The following is a 20,760-nucleotide window of genomic DNA, read 5'->3' as shown; positions in this document are numbered from 1 at the left end:
TAGAGGACTTTTCCTTTCAGGGCAAGCATAACAAATTCAAAAGGTAAACGTTTGCAAAAGGAGAAGACAGAGCTGTGCCCCTGCACAATAGTATTGCCCTTTACACATTGGTTAACTGCAGGGTTGGGTAGGGTTACTTTAACTGATTACTTTCAATTACTTTTGGATCACTCCAATACCAAATATGCTAATAGAAGACAAAATAAACTAAATATGAATAAAATGATGACTCACAACACGTGGTAAGCTTTCTCTCCTGGCTTTGATCTCTTTGATCTCCGGCAAAACTAACATAAAATGCGACAGACACGAAATGAAAATAAATCCAAACAGCTTGCCAACATTTTTTTTGCCGTTCAATGTATTCCGTTACTCCCCAAGCCTGCACAAAATTTAGTCATTTTATTCATATTTAGTTTATTTTATCTTTTATTAGCATATTTGGTATTGGAGTAACCCAAAGGTAATTGAAAGTAATCCAGTCAAAGTAACCCTACCCAACCCTGCTGTCAAAAGTGTCGATAAAAATTGTTCTCATATTATTAGATTATGATATAATGAAATTGTGAAAGTGTTTAATTGCTGTTAAAAGTTTCGATAAAAATTGTTATAACCTCACATTGTTTATTTGCTGTTAAAAGTGTCAATAAAAATTGTTCAAACTCAAACCGTATAGTGAACCATATAATGAAATTGTGAATATGTTTAATTGCTATTAAAATTGTCGAGGAAAAATTGTTCTCATATTGCCAGAATATGATATGATGAAATTGTGAATGTACCAGCTCAGTAGCCTAGATGGTAGGGCGCCCGCTTTGAGACTGGGAGGTCGCTGGTTCGCGCCTCGGCCGAGTCATACCTAAGACTTATAACATTGGTAAAATGGCGGCGCCCTCTGTTGGCTGCGGCTGCATCGGCTCGCTACAACGGGTCAGGTTTATCGACATTTCGTTCTGTGTACATTGTTACAAAGAATCACAATACAAAGGAAATTATTATTATTATTATTTTGCTGTTAAAAGTGTCGATAAAACCTTATATTGTTAGAATATGATATAATGAAATTGTGAATGTGTTTAATTGCTGTTAAAAATGTCGACAAAAATTGTTCAAACCTTATATTGTTAGAAAATGATATAATGAAAATGTGAATATGTTTAATTGCAGTTAAAAGTGTTGATAAAAATTGTTCTAACCTCACATTGTTTATTTGCTGTTAAAAGTGTCAATAAAAATTGTTCAAACTCAAACTCAAACCATATAGTGAACCATATAATGAAATTGTGAATGTTTAATTGCTGTTAAAATTGTCGAGAAAAATTGTTCTCATATTGCCAGAATATGATATAATGAAATTGTGAATGTGTTTAATTGCTGTTAAAAATGTCGACAAAAAATGTTCAAACCTCATATTGTTAGAAAATGATATAATTAAATTGTGAATATGTTTAATTGCTGTTAAAAGTGTCGATAGAAATTGTTCAAACTTCACATTGTTTATTTGCTGTAAAAAGTGTCAATAAAAATTGTTCAAACTAAAAAAACATATTAACAATACGTTAATGATAGATAGCAGCACGGCGGGGCAGTGGTTAGCGCGTGTGCGGCACAGTTCTGAGGTCATGGGTTCAAATCCATCTACCGGACTTCCTGTGTGGAGTTTGTTTGTTCTCCCCGTGCTTCCGTGGGTTTCCTCCGGGCACTCCGGTTTCCTCCCACATTCCAAAAACATGCATTTCAGGTGAATTGGCCGGTCCAAATTGTCCCTAGGTGTGAATGAGCGAGCGAGTTGTCTGTCCCCGTGTGCCCTGCGATTGGCTGGCAACCAGTTCAGGGTGTCCCCTGCCCACTGCCCAAAGATAGCTGGGATGGGCTCCAGCACCCCCGCGACCCTACTGAGGATAAGCGGTGCAGATAATGGATGCATGGATGGATAATGATAGATAATACTAATGTGAATATTCATAGTGGCGGTACAGTATTTCAGAACATTATGTTTCTTAGTGCTGTAGATTGAAGTTTAGGATAGTCATGGCTTTATACACCAAACGTCTGAAATTCCTGACGCAAGGACACTTTGCTCATCCGGCTGAAAAGTATGGAGCATACATCCTGCCATATGTAAAAATACATGTATAAAAATACTACAAATATATGCTGTATTATCAAAGGTGGTGTCTGCAACTTGAAATTTTGCTATTCTCTGCCGCCATCTCTTGGCTTAAAGTCATGTTCACAGCCTCAATCAGCTCATATATAGTACTGATAAACTCGTCTTTTTTCATCTTTTTGTGGGAGTGGGTTGGCGTTCGCACTGTATTTGAAACAGACCTCTTCTTACTTTCACTATTCTCATGTTACAATAGCAAAAAAAATAAAACGGAACATCACTTTCGATGGATGTTGTTGCCGTGGCTGTTTTTCGTTGTAGGTTTCCGGGTTGCCGGGGTGCTTACGACAGACTTTTTGTCAACTAGATCAGTTTTTCCAACGATCGGTCCCAGTTAGCCCTTTTTAGAAGCCGGCTCACTTGCTGTGTCTTGGGTGGTTTAGCCAGATATCTCTGTGTGTAATATACAGTGAAGAAAATAAGTATTTGAACACCCTGCTATTTTGCTATTTCTCCCACTTAAAAACCATGGAGGGGTCTGAAATGTTCATTGTAGGTGCATGTCCACTGTGAGAGAGATAAACTAAAAAGAAAAATCCTGAAATCACAATACATGATTTTTTTAAAATAAATTATATGTGTGATACAAGTATGATTTAAGTCCTGAAATGTTCACAGTGGAAACACCTCAGTCAACTGCTCTCTGCATTCACCCAACCTTCAAGAACGTGTTCCAGGTTGGGCCACCTGCTTTTGCTACCCCTGATAGCCTTTTTTATTTAACTTTTTTTCATTGCTCCAGTTCTCCCAACTGCCATTTCCAGAATCCCACCATTGATTTATCAATGTGAGATTTACGTGCAGCAGCTTTTATTCCTTCTTTAGGGGCCTTCTTCATTGCTTTTAACTCATAAACGGGGTCATGCGGTTTTCTATTTGCATTTTTAACGTTTATATTAATTTCATGCATGTACAAAACGTGTTACCTGTAAGGGAAATTATAGTTTGATTATAGTTTGAATGTGAATTTGTATGATTTTATCCTCAAAAGTACCTTAATGAAGCCAAAGAAAATATCCAGGAGCAGTTTGTATTCTTGCAGCAATAGAATCCTCTTGGGGCCCGCTGACTATTAATCAAGATGGCCTTCACTTTAGTGCCGGGAAGTCTGGTCACAAGATTGCCTCCGTTTTCTACTCCTCTGACTTCACAGTTACGTATTGTACCTTTTGTTTTACAAAGTTTCACTTTTCTTATTGCTCATTTATTATTTTCTAATGCCATCTACCAACCAGCATTATTCGCTTCATTTAAACATGTGATTTCTGTCTAAAGCAATCAGTTTTGTTTCATGTATTTCATGTCTTTTAAGCCAATTAGATGTGTTGTTATAGGCCTGTGTTTTCAAAAAATGAGCCGGTAGCCAATGGGGGTGTGTGATTCCTCTCTCAGTCGATATTGGAAGCAGATCTGGGAGAAAGCTCAGGTGGAACGCGCCTCCGATGGAAGGGCTATCAAAAACCTAATCCCCGACTAAGAGTGTGTACTTTTCTTTATCCTAATACAATTTTAAGTTTTAATCTTGACATTTCATGCATTCAACTTCTACGTTGTTAATTGGCAGATGTGACTTGCGTCTTCCTAATAAACGGCAACCTAATTTTTGCATTTTCTTGCCCGAGTGCCCCTTTATTCGCCAATCCCTAATTTAACTGTTACAATTTGAAAATGTATGACAATGTAGAGCCAATCTAAATCTTGTGGTTTATCTGTGCAGTTACCTAACCAATAAAGCACATTATTACTCTGAGCGAAAATGGAGACACAATTCCCTTAACAGAGAATCAAATGTAATTCAGAACATGCAATAGTAATCACTAAAACAAGGTAATTAAATCCACTGTAGATAATATATGACAAGAATTCTGGGTCAGAAATACACTTAAGTCATCACATTTAAACGAGATGTTTGTGTTTAAAGAATATATAGTAAAAGCAAATGAAACTAGTAAAAAAAACCTTGCATGCCAGAATGATTAATTCAGTTAGTTCAAAATGAAGTGCCCCAGCTGTTGGCTCTCCTATTATAACTGTTGTTGTGAAAGCTCTTCCTCAAATGGGCCTTCAAGAGATTGAACAAAGTTGCAAGCTTTATAATGTCCTCTTGAGGCCGCTGTTGAGTCAAAAGAACAAACATAAGTAAGGAAGATAATTGGATTATTTATTATCTTACCTTTGTCAAGGCTCTTGCCAAGCGTTGAATCACGGCCTCTTCTCTATGTGGACACAAGTTGGTTACCATGTGGACACAGCTCACCAGACAATAGATTGTGTCCCTCTGTGACTGAAAGGATAAAATAGTTACAGGAAACCTTATGCCAAGAAATTGAAGATTTGGAAATAGTTGTAATATTGGAATGTGTCAATGCATATATATGCATATATATATATATATATATATATATATATACATACACGCTTATATTCATCGTATTAGTTTCTTCTAAGAAATGTTCCAATTTACTGCTGGGGAGGCCTTGAGTCTTATAAGACCCCCAGCAGGATTCAGTCTGAACAAAGGCCTGGGGTGAAGCTGGGATTTTGGTAGTTTTTCACTGATTTAGGCTTTGTTTTTGTCTTACCCTTATATTTACTCACAAGCCCAGAATATTCGGTATTATTTGTCTTTGTTGTCATTAAAACATCAACTGAACTGCTTCACTCCAGTGTTTATTTTACTCTTTCGTCTCGCAAACCAGATATTTGACAAACATGAAAAGGAAGAAAAGTCTGTCCTTCAAAATGCATTAGTCAGACATCAGTTCCACTTAAATCACACATTTTTCTTTAAGGTACTCATAAATTACACGGATTACATTCCAGGTGACTGTTTTGTCCCTGATCTGCCCAGGCTAAGTAATACAAAGTCTTCCAATAAATTCACTAAATACACAATACAATGGTATTTTTTTAAGTGCAACATTTGCCGATACCTCAGAGAAAAAGTATCCCGCCTCACAAACAGGTCTGCAAAAACAACCATTCTTTTAGGCAATACCCCTTTAAAAGACAATTAAATTGATAGTTTAATGTGTGTGTTATTTCCTGTAATTGAGACAGAAGTAAGGTATTTTTTTAAATACCTTCTTGAGCACACCAAATGAGTTGTTGTTGCGTCCAGCACAACTTAATCTTACGATATCCTCTGCACCAAGAACAGGCTCCTGTGTAAAGATGGATCAATTCTGTTGGTTGGAGCAGAATTAATTCTCATGAATGTGTTTTGCCTGAAGTCTACCGACTGACTTTTAACTTCTCCAGCCAAGTCCACAGCAGACATGCAAGAACCTGTGGATCTGTCTCAGTCACCAAGAGAGCCCATCCGCATTCACTGCTGTTCAGCTCCTCCTGTTTGGAGGGTAAATGTCTGACATACTGAATGACGACATGCTCATGTGGGATTCACACCTGTAGAAGAAATGAGCGCTGTAAAACTGTTTCGTCTGGTGGTCCTTGGTCCGCCATTGCCTTGGCAATGGCCCGAGCCACTGAAGTTGGTCGCACATCATTTGTGCTCCTGCACAACTGTGGAACAATAGAAAATCAGAATATTCACACATTTCATCGTGGAAAATGTCATGTACCTCAATGTTAGAGTTGTAGTACATTAATCGATCTTTTTTGACCCCATGTTTGAACTTCGTATAACAGTTGCTGTCTGATTGTTTTCTGCGAGGACGTGAGTGGTTCCTGATCAGGTGTGGTGAAAGTGGGGCCATTTTGGAGGTCAGTGGTCTTAATTTGGGTCCCATCACATCCCATTCACAACAAGAAATCATTTCTAGATCCTACAAGGGAAGATAATAAAAAGGCATTAACGGTGCTACCGAATACAATTTTTTTAAATTGTTTATTATGCCAGTTTATAGCAAATTACAAAATACGCATTTTCTATAAAAACTACAAAAAATGTTCCCAAAAATAATAGCGCACATTATTAGGTGTGACTGACCCTCAAGTCAGTTTTCCTCATACATTCACATCTAAAGCTAAAGTCAACCTTAAAGCCCCAGTGTGTAATATTTGACCACTAGATGGCATTGTGTTATCTGGTGTACGCGAGGGCCAGTGCCACAGAGCACAGCATGGCAGCAACATAACTTTGGATTCCACTGTGTAAAAGAAATACAAATTTCTCGATCTTTAATTCTTTTTTAGAAAAACTAACATTGGTATGATAGTTCAAGTAATTTTCCCTATTCAAATCAATGTTTTTTTTTTTTTTTTACAAAATGAAAGTATTTTTGTATCATTGGCGTGCACTAAATATTACACACTGTCCCTTTAAAGAATCTGAAACAATATTATAATATAATATTGACATTTACGCATCCAAACATTGTTTCAAGTAACAATATCATTTATCTTTATTCCGGATTCGACAGTGGCCACTTTGAGAGTTGGTGTCATGTAATAAAGATAATCAGTGTTGCTTAAAGCCCGAGTTGGCACAACACGTTTAAGAGGAACGCGTTCTTAGAACACAATTACTTATCCCCAAAACAAGTGCTGTAACGTAAAAAAAAGGGAAAATAAATAACTCTACTGTCATTATTTTATGGTGCGTTACCACATCATCCCGCTGCTTAATAAATGCAGGTCTTGATCTAGTGTTCTTGGATTGATTTATACTCCAACATCACTTACATTGATACATACAGGGTTGAGACGTCGTAGCTGTCATGCACTTTCTGGACAAATTTCAACATATTACCTATTGTTTTCTTTTATTGATGTTCCCTATGTTTTGTGTACTGTTACCCAATGCTAAATCGATTGCACCCTGGTCATCCTGGAAGTGGGATTACCACTTGTGAGGCCCCTTCTCAAGGTTTCTTTTTCCTCATGCTGAGGTTTTGAGTTCTTCCTAACCGCATGTTGGTTTAAAACCAGGCGAAGGTGTAATTGTAATCCTGTGAATCCTTTGAGAAATCTTGTGATTACGGGCTATACATATAAATGTGACTTGACTTCATTTGACATACAACCCTTGAGCCGCCAACATTTACTGAAGTGTGGGTATGTTAATATTTACCTACACAGTAAAACTGGATATAGTCATCAAGAACATCTTCTCAAGCACAAAGTATAAGAAAGCTGACTTTACCATGTATACTCACATTTAATCCGATTTTACAACTATGAAATGAAATACAGAAATTGGCTTATATGTGCAATATTTGCTTGTGTGTTACCAGTAGCGAATAGTGACAATGCATGGGGGGGAGAGGCGGTGGTTCCTTGTTAAACTCCCTGCAAAATTGTCTTTGCACTTCTATTGCATTTTTATCAATTGTCTTGTAGTGTAGTATTCAAAATCAATGGAATTGTCTTGATAACAAGGTAGTTTACATTGTTTACAATTAGATTAGACATAGGCGTCTAGGACAAACATGTAATAAAGACTTAAAAGAGAAAAGTAGTCAAATAATACAGTACTTGGAGTTTATAGTGCAATCAAAAATAGTGCAATGAAAAGTGATGTAATAACATTTAGCTGTAACCAACAACAAAATTACCAAATAAGTAACAAGAAGATATATTTTTCACAGTTTTGTTTCACACTTATCCATCTTGGTTGAATTCCCAAAGTCGCCAGGGTTGTCACTAAACAGAACACTTTTAGGATGGTGTATAGGGCTCTGCAAATTTAAGTTTGTAAAAATCATCTTAAATTACCTTCATTTGGCTCAGATCAGAATCACTGTAGCTACGCTTGTCCAGAAGCGAATTGTTCTTTCTCTCCAAAAATCCCAGCTGCTCATCCCAAGAGGACATGGAGCCCGATCCCACCCGAGCCATGTTGTGATTTTCCGTAAACAAGGGCAGGAACTGTTTGGACACCAGAGTCTCTCTCACCACTCTGTTCAAGATCCTCAGTGCTGATCTCTTCTCCAGTTCAGCATTTATCTCCAGAGATGCGGGTAGGCCCATGGACATGTGGGAGAGGTGCAAACACAAGAGATACACCACCTGATGAGGTGGCAAGTAGGGAGTGGGATCAGGGAAGCCATACAGTTAGCAACAAGGGCTGCAACAATTAGTCGGCGTTTTTGACAAAAATTGACAATAAACTCCATTGTCTGCTATTGACGTTTTGCTTTACTCCTGACCTTGGGGATGTTTCTAAGCCTGCGGGCTTCTTGGCCATGCAAAAGGAGTGCCTGGCGGTTGAGGTAGTGCTGCAGGGTGACAGGGGCTCCGTGTCGCAGGCCGAGGTCTGGGTACTTAACCAGTTGTGTGCTTATAAGTCGGGCAAAGTCAAAAACCTGGCTGATCTGCGCCCGAGTTTGGATGGACCGGGGCCTCTTGATGCGAACATAATGCACAGCTTCGCTGGGACTAATACGTAACGTGTAGATCAAATAGCAAGCTATCAGGACACCTGCGGAGCACCGTTTCGGGTTTAGTGCGGCATGTCACGCTGGCTGATACGCTCTCAATGTGAACCTGTACCTGTTCTGCCGAGGCCTGCATGGCAGTGGACAGCGACTCTTCCTTCCTTCACTGCAAAGGCCAGCACTTTTACCCCATCAATTATGCTGACCAGTGAAGACACACCGAAGTCTGGCATGCCAAAGTTGTAAAAGTATACTGCAAAATCAACACACGCGTAGTTCAAATGCTTTGGGTGATACAGGGAGGAGAAACATTCAATCATTTGAATTTTTGCAATAGTGAAATATGTCAGTACATACATAGTCATGATTGTTTGATTTCTTCATTTATAACTTATTTTTATCATTTCAGTCATTTATAACTCTGGCACTCATTTCATTCTAACTAATTCACTTCATAATAATTAATTTATCTGAGTTAAGTAGACGACCTTGAGTCTTATCAGTAATTGTCAGAACTGGCAATGAGAAACGGCTGGTGTGATTCAGGGTTTTTCCACAATGTTTTAAGTTTTGTTTTTGACATAGCCTAGTATAAAATTCATTATCAGCCATTTTGATAGCACACTTACTAAACAAACATCTGTGTTGATTGGAATATTCTGAATAAACACCTCAACTAAACTGCTCAACTTCAGTGCTTATTTACCAGTGTCGTCTCAGAACCCAAGTGTTTAAAAAAGCATGCGGAAGAAGAAAAGTCATTGTATCTGTTCGAAGCGAGTGCAGCTTCTGGTTTACTCAAATCAATCTGGATTTTTTTGCAATCCGGAGATGGAATAAGAGCTTGCTCTGTCCACTCCACGCATCGGCCCGGTATTGCAGTACTTCCGGGAACGGTGCATTCGCAATGATCGCAGCAATGCTTTAGGGCTAGGACCTTAGCTTGGCCTTTTGGCTGAGAGTAAGTGTCCTGGCTCCTAGGCTTTGTAGCGTATTATGAACTGACCGATAACGGATAATGGATAATGAATAACGAAGATAGAACAATAACCCTTAACCCCCCCCCCCTTAGTATCCAAAAGACAACTTGGTACAAAGAACACTCCAAGAACTGGAACTTGAATGAAAATGTTTTATTCCTCTATAACTGAAAAACACTCAGCTTAACTCTTGTGTGAGTAGTTTCATATCAATTTCTACTGTGTATGTGGCAGGGGAGACCAAACGTTCCATTCACTGTTGCTTTTGTTCCATGCTTTTTAATGAGTCTTTCGTATTTAATACTTTACTTTCTTGGCAATGTCCGTTCATTGCAGAGCAGTTAACTCTATTGACACCATGACTAATATTTATTACAGTTTACCCCTTTGCTCAAAGACATCTAGGGAAGACCAGGTAGAGTTGTAATATGGGAAGGTTGTAACATTCAAGGTTTGACCAAATGGAAGAGAGTTTAATTGATTAAAAGTGTGGAAAATTGTTTTCATTGCAAGTTATTTGCCCACAATGGCTTCACCCCAGTCACTGGCTTGTACATTACCTCAACTGCTTATCAATACAAAATGATAGGTAAGATACAAGCACTTTGTTCTGTTCTATGCTCCTCCTGTTACATTTCTATTAGGTAAAGAGTTCTACAGATACTAGACTATCTGAAGCTTATTTCGAATCATCAATCGACGAGCAGTGTTACAAATATACCCAGTAGTCTACTGGGTACGGTTTTAACACTTTGTATCTTTCTGTTTAAGAAGTCTCCCCTAAATGAAGTTTCAGTTCACCCTAAACTCAAAATATAAACAATGCAGATTTTGAATAGACCAATAAACAGTGGTAGCCACTGATCAGGTATGCATTAGGAAGGAAGGACGCAGTATCGGCTCTCCCTGACCGCTTCACACCAGTTAATTTTAAATGTAAGATTTTAAAATTATTTTGGGGAACATTCATTTTGAAATATTAGATAAACTCCCCAAACCTTGTAGGATGCATGGTCGGACAATCAAGTAAATAAGGGATAATTACACAATTATTTCAAGGCTTGGGGAGTAACAGAATCCACGCAACAGCGTATTCAGGATAAAAAAAGTAATCGTATTACGTTACAGATACAGAAAAAAGACATACAATTACAGGTAGGCCTATATTGTGGATTACTTTGCAGGATTAAAGTGTTATCTTGCACACAACAGGGGACAATATTGAAGTGCAGTGTCAATTAGTTTGAACTTATTCCTCTTTTCCACATTCTCATTGGCTTTGTTTACATTTGCAAAGTCCGGTCGCACCGCTCTCTCTCAGCCGTCTCATTCATTCCACACACACACAGCACACTCAAACGTGATGAGTAGTCCTGTTGAATTATATATATATATATATATAATTTTGATTCTTGAAGAAAAATCTTAGAATGAGTAAAAGTAAATCTGCATTTTTTAACTAAAATTATGGAAACTAGTTTTAAAGAAAAATAAGATACTTTAAATGAGCAAATTTATCTCATGGCAGATATACAAAAATGAACTCTTAAAACGATTTTTTTCCATTTTAAGTTTTATTTTATTTAGAAAACAACCTTAATTAATAAAAACTTAACATAGTATTATATACATAGAAACTGTATTTAATATATTTATACATATACATTTTCAACAAGTTCAAGTATGCCACCATAAAAGTCATTAAATCAGATAATTATTACAATATTTCTTTATATATCCCCAACCAAAAAGGGGTAAGTGCACTGGTCAAGGGTATTTGCAGAAGAAAAAAATAACTGTTGTTAAAAAAATATGAAAACAAATTCTAAACCAAATAACCAGCTTCCAAAAATGTGTGTGCAAAATCATTATTTTAGACAAGCAGTACTAACAAACTAGTTCTTTGTACATCTTACTGTCATTCTCCATAAAGGTCTGCGGCGAGTATGTGAAGCCACTTTCTGCATCAAGGAGGGGTCCACAGTGTGCATGCTCACCTGGCATTTGCATGTTTATGATGGATCTAATGTTTAATCTAGGTTAGAAGTTGCAAGTGAGAAGAATAAAATGCCACCTGACACCAGTCTGTACATTATCCAAACTCCAGGTTGTACCGTTGAAATTGTTCAACAATGCTATACTTCTCAATCAAGCATTTGGACGGGCGTGCCATGGCAATGATGTCATCAGTCACCCTGCGAGTTCAGCGAGATTAAGTCACAATTAAATCCAAATGTTCCTGCTAAAGAAACAATCGTTTCGTATTACCATGATGAAAAAATGCCACGTATGACCTGCTGGCCTGCTTTCCAGCACTCTGGTCCTTCATAGCGGCAGTCTACTCCACCGCAGGCCAACAGACAGAGAAACTTAGGCGGAATCGCCTTGACCAGGTTTTCCCGTGCCTGGGAGTAAGCGGGTCGTGGAACTGGAACATGGCACTGCATTCTATAATAGCTTCAGCTAACTTCAGCCTGCCCTAGGTCAAAGAGTCTGGTTAGTCGAGATCACTCAACACTTACCTCTGTAAATGTGATGAATAGAGGCGCTATTATTTCCATCAATCGTATTTAGAGTAGAGAGTAATAAACTAGTCGATTGAAAAACTCCTGTTCACTACACACCCATTATGCAGGCATACAGATCTGACCCATCTGTTGTAGACCGGATTAGCTGTCATAAATGCATTACACCAATTAAATAGTGCTTATACACACACATGCTGTGCTTCCACGTCCTTTTTGTATTTCGCTTGCCAAAAGCTTCATGAATGGTTTTGTTTATAGTCCCAAGCTAATTGTAAAGCCCACTTTTGTATCTATAAACATGCATTAAAATTAACCCTTAAGTTTTTCTTAAAAAATGCAGAACAAAATGCTACCATTAATACCGGACTACAGAATGCATTGAGTTAAAAGCTGTATTTTCAAATTTAAGAAACTCAATTTATTCTTTGTACAAGCTGAACCAGATTTTGGGCCACAGACTTGAACAGCCATAGTAATGAACTAAATCGAGTAAATTTCTTACATTTTAAGCCTGGGGCACACCTGATGCAATTATCAGATGCAGTTTTCAGATCTGCCCTGAACTGTTTACGTCATGTTTTCGGATCATCTGGCAATACAAGATGGCAATTACTAACACAGGCGAGTATTTATTATTGGTCTGAAAGAGAACCCGAATGAGGGATTCGGAATATGTGAGCCCTATATTTTAAAACGACAGCACCAGGGAAACCATACAGTAGAAAATAGTGCCAGATCGCAACACAGACATGTCTGTTTGTGTCGTCATTAGTGGTTGCAGCAGTAGTGAACCCAATTATATTCACTTGTTATTGCTCCTCGAGGATTAATGGAATATTAAGCCACTTGACTTTGACGCCGATAATCAGGAACGAGAAGCGTTGCCTTATTGATAACTTCCACTACTGTTCAATTTGGATGTATGAATTGAGGACTTCGCTTTTGGGTGAAAAAGTTGAAATATTGTAAATATGTTGTAATAACAGTATTGAATTCATTACTGCCAACTCTCCTGTTATTTTTTATATGATTGATGTTGGCAAAAACATGGATAATTTCTTTTAGGGCATCATAAATGTTTCCGGACGTCACCGCTGTTTTTTTTTATTAAGAGCACATGCGTTGTGGAAAAGAGCAGCTCGCAGTCGCCTTGGTGCCGCCTTGAAAAATGTAAAAGAAGCTGCACCGAATTAAGAGTTTAAAATAAGGCAAAAAAGTATCGGCTCATAATCCAGGATTTACGGTGAATGTATTTTGGGGGCTGGCATCCACTTGACCCTGGCTAAAACCATGGCAGAAATAAGCAGTTCAGAAAGTGACCCTAAGAATGTTGAAATCTTTATTGTTAACCTGTTTTAAAACACGTTAAAGCAAATGTTTGTATTAACAATGGCGAATTTGTGATTGACCTTAATGTACACGCTGTTTGCTTTTATTCGAAAAAGGAAAAAAATAATTAAGTATATAAGTTTATAGTGATAAATATAATGCATTTGCTAGCCAGCAAAAAGAAGAAACAAAACAAAAGCTATAGTGTCATGCAAACATTTTTCGGAATGAGTACACAACTTAATTTTGGGGTTCAACAATGGTTTGATACAAATGCAGATTTTAGTTTATTTTTTAAACTATATGAGTAAACCAGTAGCGACAAAGCTGCACTTACAAAGCCATTGGAAAAAATTAAAGTCACAAAATTATTTTTGAAGGGTTTAAGCAAAAATCAAGTCTGCAAGGCACAGTGTTCCATTTTTGGATCCATTCAGCGAGAGGCAATGCGGTGGAAGCAAAAAGACATATCACTGACCACGGCAATCCTGGTCCATATCCATTGACCAAAAATGTCACCAAACCCAAGTTAACGCTATAAGACTGGAAAAACCATATTTTCACGACTATGAAGCACACATTAACGTATTACATTTTCTTCAAAATGTGTGGCACCCCTTGAATAAATTCAAAAGAATACGTGTGTATTCATATATGCTATAAGAGCCAAGGGGTAAAGAGTACAATGTGTTTACTAGTGTGTGTGCAACAAAATGTGTGTAAAACGTTTAATTTCACATGTGTACAGGTAGTGAGCAAGGGTGTGCTATGGATAGGCGTTCGGCTTTAAATACAGATAATGAAATAAACCACGTTTGATCCATACTGACCAATAAAATTGCCTTGATCAGGCCTCAGACACATATGAGGTTGTTTTATAAGCATGTGCCCAAAAGAACAGCCTTTGCCTTTTGGGGGATTGTGCCACATTCCTTAGCACCAGTGATGCCATGACAAAAATATTTTTCATTGTATCTTGCAGTCTTTTACCGTGCATTTCATCTCAAATAGATACCCGTGTAAAAAATTGTTTAATGACGCCGTGAGATCACGAAAATATGCCATTTCGGCATAAGTGGAAGTACATTGGTAAATGGCTGGAAATAATATCGAAAGGGAACAAGATCCCCTGATTTACCGGAGCAAAAGCAAAGCTTTATATCACCATATTTACAAGCTTGCAAAATAATTTCTTTATTCCCCTAAACGCTCAGTTCTATATGAGCGTGTTTCCAAAGGCTGAAGAAGTTTTGTCCAAAAGACAAAGTCGGTTAACTTCCACTGCATTCCAGTTTTCTTTTAAAACAATAAATAGTGGTTTGTGAAACTATGTGTGTGCATTGATGTCTTTATTAAAAGATTCAAACAAGTTTTAAACAGGTAATAATGATTCTTTAGGACTCCTTTGCGATGAATACAGCTGAATGAAACAGTGAACCTTTAGATGGCACATTAAGGCTAATTGCCTCACTTGTTAATGGGGTTGCACTTATTAATGAAAGATTGGCTTACAGGGTTGTATTTGAGGAGACTAGGTATTTCTCTTACATATGCATAACACCTTCTCTGTCAATCTGTGACTCTATGCGTGCCCATGTCACAGGCCATGTGAAAAAACGAGTGGAGCAAAGTAGTTTGGAACTTGATGTCATTCTGGGAGGCCTAAAAAAGGAACTCCAACCACTGGAAACCGGTGTAAACCTACCCATCTAAGGAAGAAGTTGGAGCGATGGATGATCGAAGGAGACCGTTGTTTAGGTAAGAGCAAAAAGCAGCCCCCGGCGAGTTATGCCACAATTTGAGATATGGGTTGTTGCTGCTTGCACTAATCTGTCTGCTCGTACTCTTGTGCGAGCCTTTGCAAAAGCCAGCCTCATTACCAAGGACACAGAAAATGACTGCCAGTGGACAAAATGAACCCGGGACGTTTGATTTAGCTCAGCCGTTCAATTCTAAAACAGAGGATGAGAACTTCGATGGGTTTGATTGGATGATTAACATTAAAAACTGTTTGTTCACTCTATTTGTGTGCTTGTTTTCTCAGTGTTGTTTGTCTAAGTGTTAAAACTTCGTCATCGATACTTTATAAAGCACAACCAAACTCAAGTTTTTGTCGGATAAAACCCAACTAAACTCAGTTTCGCTCAGCTCTAATTTTAAATACAAATGTGTTCTTCTACACATGCTTGTGAATGTGTGTTGTTGGTGTAAGGTGGACGTAGTAGATGACACCATGAGTTAGAGGGTGAAGTGTTGGCACTTAAGGAGGAAGCCTTGGCCTGTTGCTGTATTTGTTATATGCACACATGTGTGTTGTATATTTGAGCGAGAGTTTATGGTATGTAGTAACGGACACAATGAGTCAAAATGGTTTTCTGTGTGATGTAAAGGAAAACAAGGGGAACCCAGCATGAAGTGTTTGTGCATGAATTTTCAGGAAACCTGCACCCTATTGCCAGGTGTACCTTGTGCGTGTGCTAAACGCAAAAATGACATGCGTATTTGGAACCGTCCTTAAGTGCATCTTATGGTCGTGAAAAATAGGTATCAAGGGGGTTTAACTGCATCGTTTTCATAATAATTCCTATCGAGTCAAAGATTATTGGTCATACAACGGAATGAAAGGAGTCTGACACCCCCACCCACCTCTACCCATATCAAAATTAAAAAAAAAAAAAAAAAAAAAAAGAAAAAAAAAAAGAAAAAATATGTACTGGCCACCAGCCACATCCTTTGCAGCTGGAGTACCAAACGTTAAATGTCCGTGTTAAAGTTCACACTTTCATTTGCCCGTTTGAGTCACATCTACTTGGACAATTCTGCAGACAGCCAGTCCAGTCCTTCATATAAGCCGGTGCCTTGTGTGGCGCAGGTCGCCTGAATGTGCCACTGCAAAACGCAAGGACAATAAAATTGATGTTTATGCAGCTAAGATTTTTTTTTTACAATTACTAGATGACTCACTTCTTTGCTCCTCAGCTTGTTGAGACCGAGTCTCTCTGTGACCTCGCTGATTGGCAGGGCGTTGGGGAGGTCCTGTTTGTTGGCAAACACCAACAACACAACATCTTGCAACTCCTTCTCGTCCAACTGAAAGCACATACATCAAAGACCTAGCACCTTCAAGCATTGTCCGCTATTTTTTCCCCACACATTATTAATAATCGTCTGCACGCGGTCTTGTTTTTTTTCCACAAACAATACGCACCATCTTTGATAGTTCATCGGCAGCTTCAGCTACTCTTTCTCGATCATTGCTGTCAACAACAAAGATGAGGCCCTGCAAGACACAAGCAAAGTTTATGATAAGTTTATCATTGACTACATCAGGACAATATGTTGACATTATCAACCATTTCTATAAATGAAGAGATTTTTTTAGTAAATGACCTGGGCTTTTTAAATGAAGTTAAAACAATGGCAAGACAATAATGAAGACATCAAGGCAAGTGGAACGTTTGGTCTTTCTCACTTAGCAAATTCACCCAAATGTGCTGTAAAGGTAAAAACACTCAGGTGTGTACTTTTTGATGTTTTGCTCATCACTGTTTACCAAAATGTGGTGACAGGTCAGTTTACAAAAATGTATGTTTGTATTAATTTTTGGGTCCCTAAGCCAACCATAAAGTGTGGCTACTTGAGCAATGACAAGTTAAAACGGATGTGTGTAAAGTTGTCAAGGAGTCGTGAAAATAATTTTGCGGGTTATTCAAAATTGTACAATAAACAGTGACTACTTTTTATGTAGGAGCTCTACTTATTTTTTAATCGTTCCACTCTTATTTTTTTATATTCACGATGTTCTACTTTTTGGTCACGTATACTGAATGGTAAATAACCATTAAAGTGAACAGTTTTAAATACCATCTATTATTAAAATCAAAAAAGTTTTAAAATTAAAAACATGTTTAATTCACTTCAGTACCAGTATTGATTGCAGGGCCCAAAAATTGAAACAACCTTAGTGCAACATGAATGTGATTTTGCTCACTGTTTCTTTTTCCTTTCTTAAAAGTAATTGTTAAATATTGTTAAGCATTGCTGACAATTAGTGCTGCCAGATTGATATGATGCTCAATATAGAAACTTTGACGGATTAGGAAGTGACGTCCACATTTAAATATAGACAGCTACCTATTTGTGTGTACATACACCAAACCTGTGAAGGGAAAAATATTGTGGGGAAAGATTACCAACCATCACATTAAAGCATTTCCTGAATGCATACCAGTATTGTATTTAGACATTTATGTTAACACTGAGTTTTGAATTGAACTTATTGTTATGTTTGATCTGACATTAATGTAATACAGAGGATTTACAACCAAAATTCACCCCAAAACATTCCAAACAAAGAGCATTTGCCATTTGGAGGGTTGGAAACTACCTTTTCATCTTTAATCATTTAGCATTAACAACAAAAATCTACGGCACATGTCAAATTCATGGCCGTCAGGCCACATCAAGCACTGCAGAAGGTTTTCCAAAAACCAAGATGATATTGATTTATTATTATACCATACACCAGGAATCGCTATATATTTTTTTTTGCTGCACGTTACTTTTCCTTGAAGAATCTGCAGTTGTTTGGCTAATAGATTTGTTGCATTTCTTTTATTTCAATTTATTGATATTGAAATAGATATTTCAATTGAGGGAATGACAGAAAATGTCAATCACGTTTACCTTGCAGTAAATTTAGCCAATACACGTTTTTTTATTTAATGTTATGGATAGTAAGTAAAATTGTCTTTTGTGCTTGATGACAATTCAAAATACTGACAGAGCCAAAATGAAAATATTACTTTATTCATGTCATCAAATTGGACTATGTTTAGTTTTTAGTAGGTTCAGTAAGGTTCATCAGACAGCCATGAGTCGTTTTAAAGTTTTCAACATTCAATCAGTCTGGCCCTTCGCGTGAAGTCCAATTTTTTATTAGGCCCGATGCCCTTGGACATTAAAGTTATACAGTGATTCTCATACCTGTGTGTTCTGGAAATAATGTCGCCACAGGGGTCTGATCTTATCCTGACCACCCACATCCCACACAGTAAAACTGATGTTCTTGTACTCTACTGTCTCAACATTGAAACCTAAAACCAAGAGAAAAAAATGTCAGTCCTTGGAACAACAATGATGCAACTGCTAAAACGTTGTATGATTAGAATTAGAATTGTCTTTATAATCTTTGATAACAATGTACAGACGCTCCCCTACTTACGACCATTTGACTAACGCAAAACATTTTTTTCCGCTGTAAGTTAGATTTTGTATTGTGTGCACCTTTTTCCGAGTAGTGGACAGTACTTTAGTACTTCTTTCCGCCGTGTTGCGCTGTGAGAGGTCACCCGGCATCCACACAGAAGAAAAAAATCTGTTTTCTATTTCCTGGTTCGTGTGTAATCATAACAACGTGTACTGTATTACTAGTGTGCTAAGAAGTTTTCCATTTTTATTGTTTAATATCTCGTGCATCCATTCAATGTGGTTGTTGTAAAGTGTAAAGAAGAGCCGAGCCGTTTCCTTTGAAACGAAAGTGGAATAAGAAAGCTTGATCCGGTTGAGAAAATAGTTGGATCTTTTTTTTCGTCCACTCTCTACCGTGGAGGAGGACCTCTTGAAGCGCCATCTACCAAAAGTGAGTTAAACCTCACCTTATTTTTGTAGAGCAGATAATTTTATTTAAGGTTTATTTTTAGTGCAAAACAATACAAGTTACTTATAAAAACATTAAACAGATTTATATAAACCTTAAACATACAAAATATAGCACTGAAGCAATTTACGAACAAATCCAACTTACTAACGATCGTCCAGAACCTAACTCGTTCGTGGCAGCGTCCGTAGTTCGAATTTTTAAAGCAATAAGACATGGCACACTAGGATAAAGATGTAAAAGAGACTTAAAAGACAAAAATAGAATCTAAAATGTCAGGATAATTAGGAAAAATGAATTATAAAGTAGTGCTTGGAGACTTTAATTACATCACAACAATTGTGAAAGCAGAAACACAGTTCCAAACAAGTGATTAAGATAGAAATACTCTTGTGTGCGCTTGTTTAGGGTGGAGATGGCCCTGGCGAAGGAAATAGGTTCCTACCTATAGTTGGAATGGTTGTTACAATTTCACCCAGCTTCAACTTGTATAGGATAGTAGTTTTCCCAGCAGCGTCCAGTCCAACTATGGGGGATAGTTGATAAATGGAACAGTGGTTACGACGGCTGAATAACAGCTACACTTGAGTAGTTACATAATCCGACAAGCCCAGCTAGCAAATCGTGCTGGTTGCTACAGTCAACAGGAAAGAGATCGGCTTTCTGTAAAAAGCAAAAATGAAGCAGTCTGGAAGGGCGTGAACGCATCATGAAACAATGCCAGGAAGACATTTTTACAAAAAAAAAAATGTTTAATTGGTTAGAGAATGTGAATTGTGTTGGCCAAAAGGATACAATACAATTGATCAGATATCTAAATTCCAAGGGATTTAAAATTAGCTTACTTCCTTGACAAAACAGTCAATCAGAGTGACTTCGAAAACAACATTTATACAGTCATTTGATGAATTTCCCTATTATAATTTATAAAATGCTAAAGCAAATTCACATTATTTGACACAACTTGAAATCAAATATTTTAAGATTCTCTTAGATTACTTCAGCTAGTGGATAAGCTAACATTCGACGGAGGGCTTTTTCTACTCACCCATTAAAATTCTCATTTGTTTTTTGCCAAAAAGTCGACTGAAAATAGAAGATATGGTGAGCCCCATCGCTGTTAGCTTGTTTAATTTGTTTACGGATAGCCAAAGCTTTCAAAAGCGGCGAATTCGTCGCAGCTTTTCGGTTTGCTTCTTCGCAACACTACGGAGCGACTGCCACGTCCGGGCCAACGTGGAACGCGTGACGTCACCGCTGTCTTTTTCGAATATGTTAGTTTGCGGCTGTCAATATTTCAGAGTATTTCACTGCCGCTATCTGGACTGGAGTATGTGTGACACGCACAAATATCTATATCTACCCTGGTCATATCCTTCGAGAGGGGTGACCGACAGCAAGACAAACTCCAGGGTTGGGAAGGGTTACTTTAACTGGATTATTTTCAATTACTTTTGGATTACCGGTACTCCAATACCAAATATGCTAATAAAAGACAAAATAAACTAAATATGAATAAAATGATGACTCACAACACGTGGTAAGCTTTCTCTCCTGGCGTTGATCTCTTTGATCTCAGGCAAAACTAACATAAAATGCGACAGAAACAAAATACAAATAAATCCAAACAGCTTGCCAACATCATTTTTGCCGTTCCATGTATTCCGTTACACCCCAAGCCTGCACAAAATTTAGTCATTTTATTCATATTTAGTTTCTTTTGTCTTTTATTAGCATATTTGGTATTGGAGTA

At 37.7% G+C, this 20,760-nt stretch overlaps 2 protein-coding genes and 1 pseudogene across 4 annotated transcripts; 1 reads left to right on the top strand and 2 right to left on the bottom strand.

Annotated features, from left to right (window-relative positions):
* Window positions 1-53: 53 nt before the first annotated feature.
* LOC148362457 (protein tyrosine phosphatase domain-containing protein 1) lies at window positions 54-13,200 on the bottom strand. Of its 3 annotated transcripts, XM_088339884.1 has the most exons (13): window positions 12,116-13,200; window positions 11,760-11,965; window positions 11,606-11,686; window positions 11,408-11,526; window positions 8,627-8,764; window positions 8,284-8,555; window positions 7,850-8,143; window positions 5,755-5,958; window positions 5,579-5,695; window positions 5,417-5,518; window positions 5,254-5,334; window positions 4,344-4,454; window positions 54-4,283 (listed from the first exon to the last, which is right to left on the bottom strand). In XM_088339884.1, exons 2-13 carry the CDS (start codon window positions 11,936-11,938, stop codon window positions 4,161-4,163), a joined length of 1,821 nt encoding a protein of 606 aa, XP_088196010.1. In that variant the 5' UTR covers window positions 11,939-11,965; window positions 12,116-13,200; the 3' UTR covers window positions 54-4,160. The 3 variants fall into 3 exon arrangements, with proteins under 3 accessions (XP_088196010.1, XP_088196009.1, XP_088196011.1); XM_088339883.1 differs by having other exon boundaries at window positions 11,760-13,200; XM_088339885.1 differs by having other exon boundaries at window positions 4,344-4,448; window positions 11,760-13,200.
* On the top strand, window positions 9,248-9,418 carry LOC148362458 (U2 spliceosomal RNA; annotated as a pseudogene).
* A 1,480-nt stretch (window positions 13,201-14,680) lies between the features above and the next one.
* LOC148362456 (ADP-ribosylation factor 5) lies at window positions 14,681-20,257 on the bottom strand. The gene is made up of 6 exons (XM_088339890.1): window positions 20,056-20,257; window positions 19,453-19,533; window positions 18,335-18,444; window positions 16,557-16,628; window positions 16,313-16,438; window positions 14,681-16,237 (listed from the first exon to the last, which is right to left on the bottom strand). The coding sequence occupies exons 1-6, from the start codon at window positions 20,120-20,122 to the stop codon at window positions 16,154-16,156; spliced, it is 540 nt and encodes a 179-aa protein (XP_088196016.1). The 5' UTR covers window positions 20,123-20,257; the 3' UTR covers window positions 14,681-16,153.
* Between the last annotated feature and the right edge of the window lie 503 nt (window positions 20,258-20,760).

Source organism: Urocampus carinirostris, chromosome 7 (genome assembly GCF_059441175.1).
Source record: "Urocampus carinirostris isolate Australia breed hairy pipefish chromosome 7, RoL_Ucar_1.0, whole genome shotgun sequence".
Classification (NCBI taxonomy): domain Eukaryota; kingdom Metazoa; phylum Chordata; class Actinopteri; order Syngnathiformes; family Syngnathidae; genus Urocampus; species Urocampus carinirostris.
The sequence above is the reverse complement of the archived record's forward strand: the minus strand, read 5'-3'. Positions and strand labels throughout refer to the sequence as shown.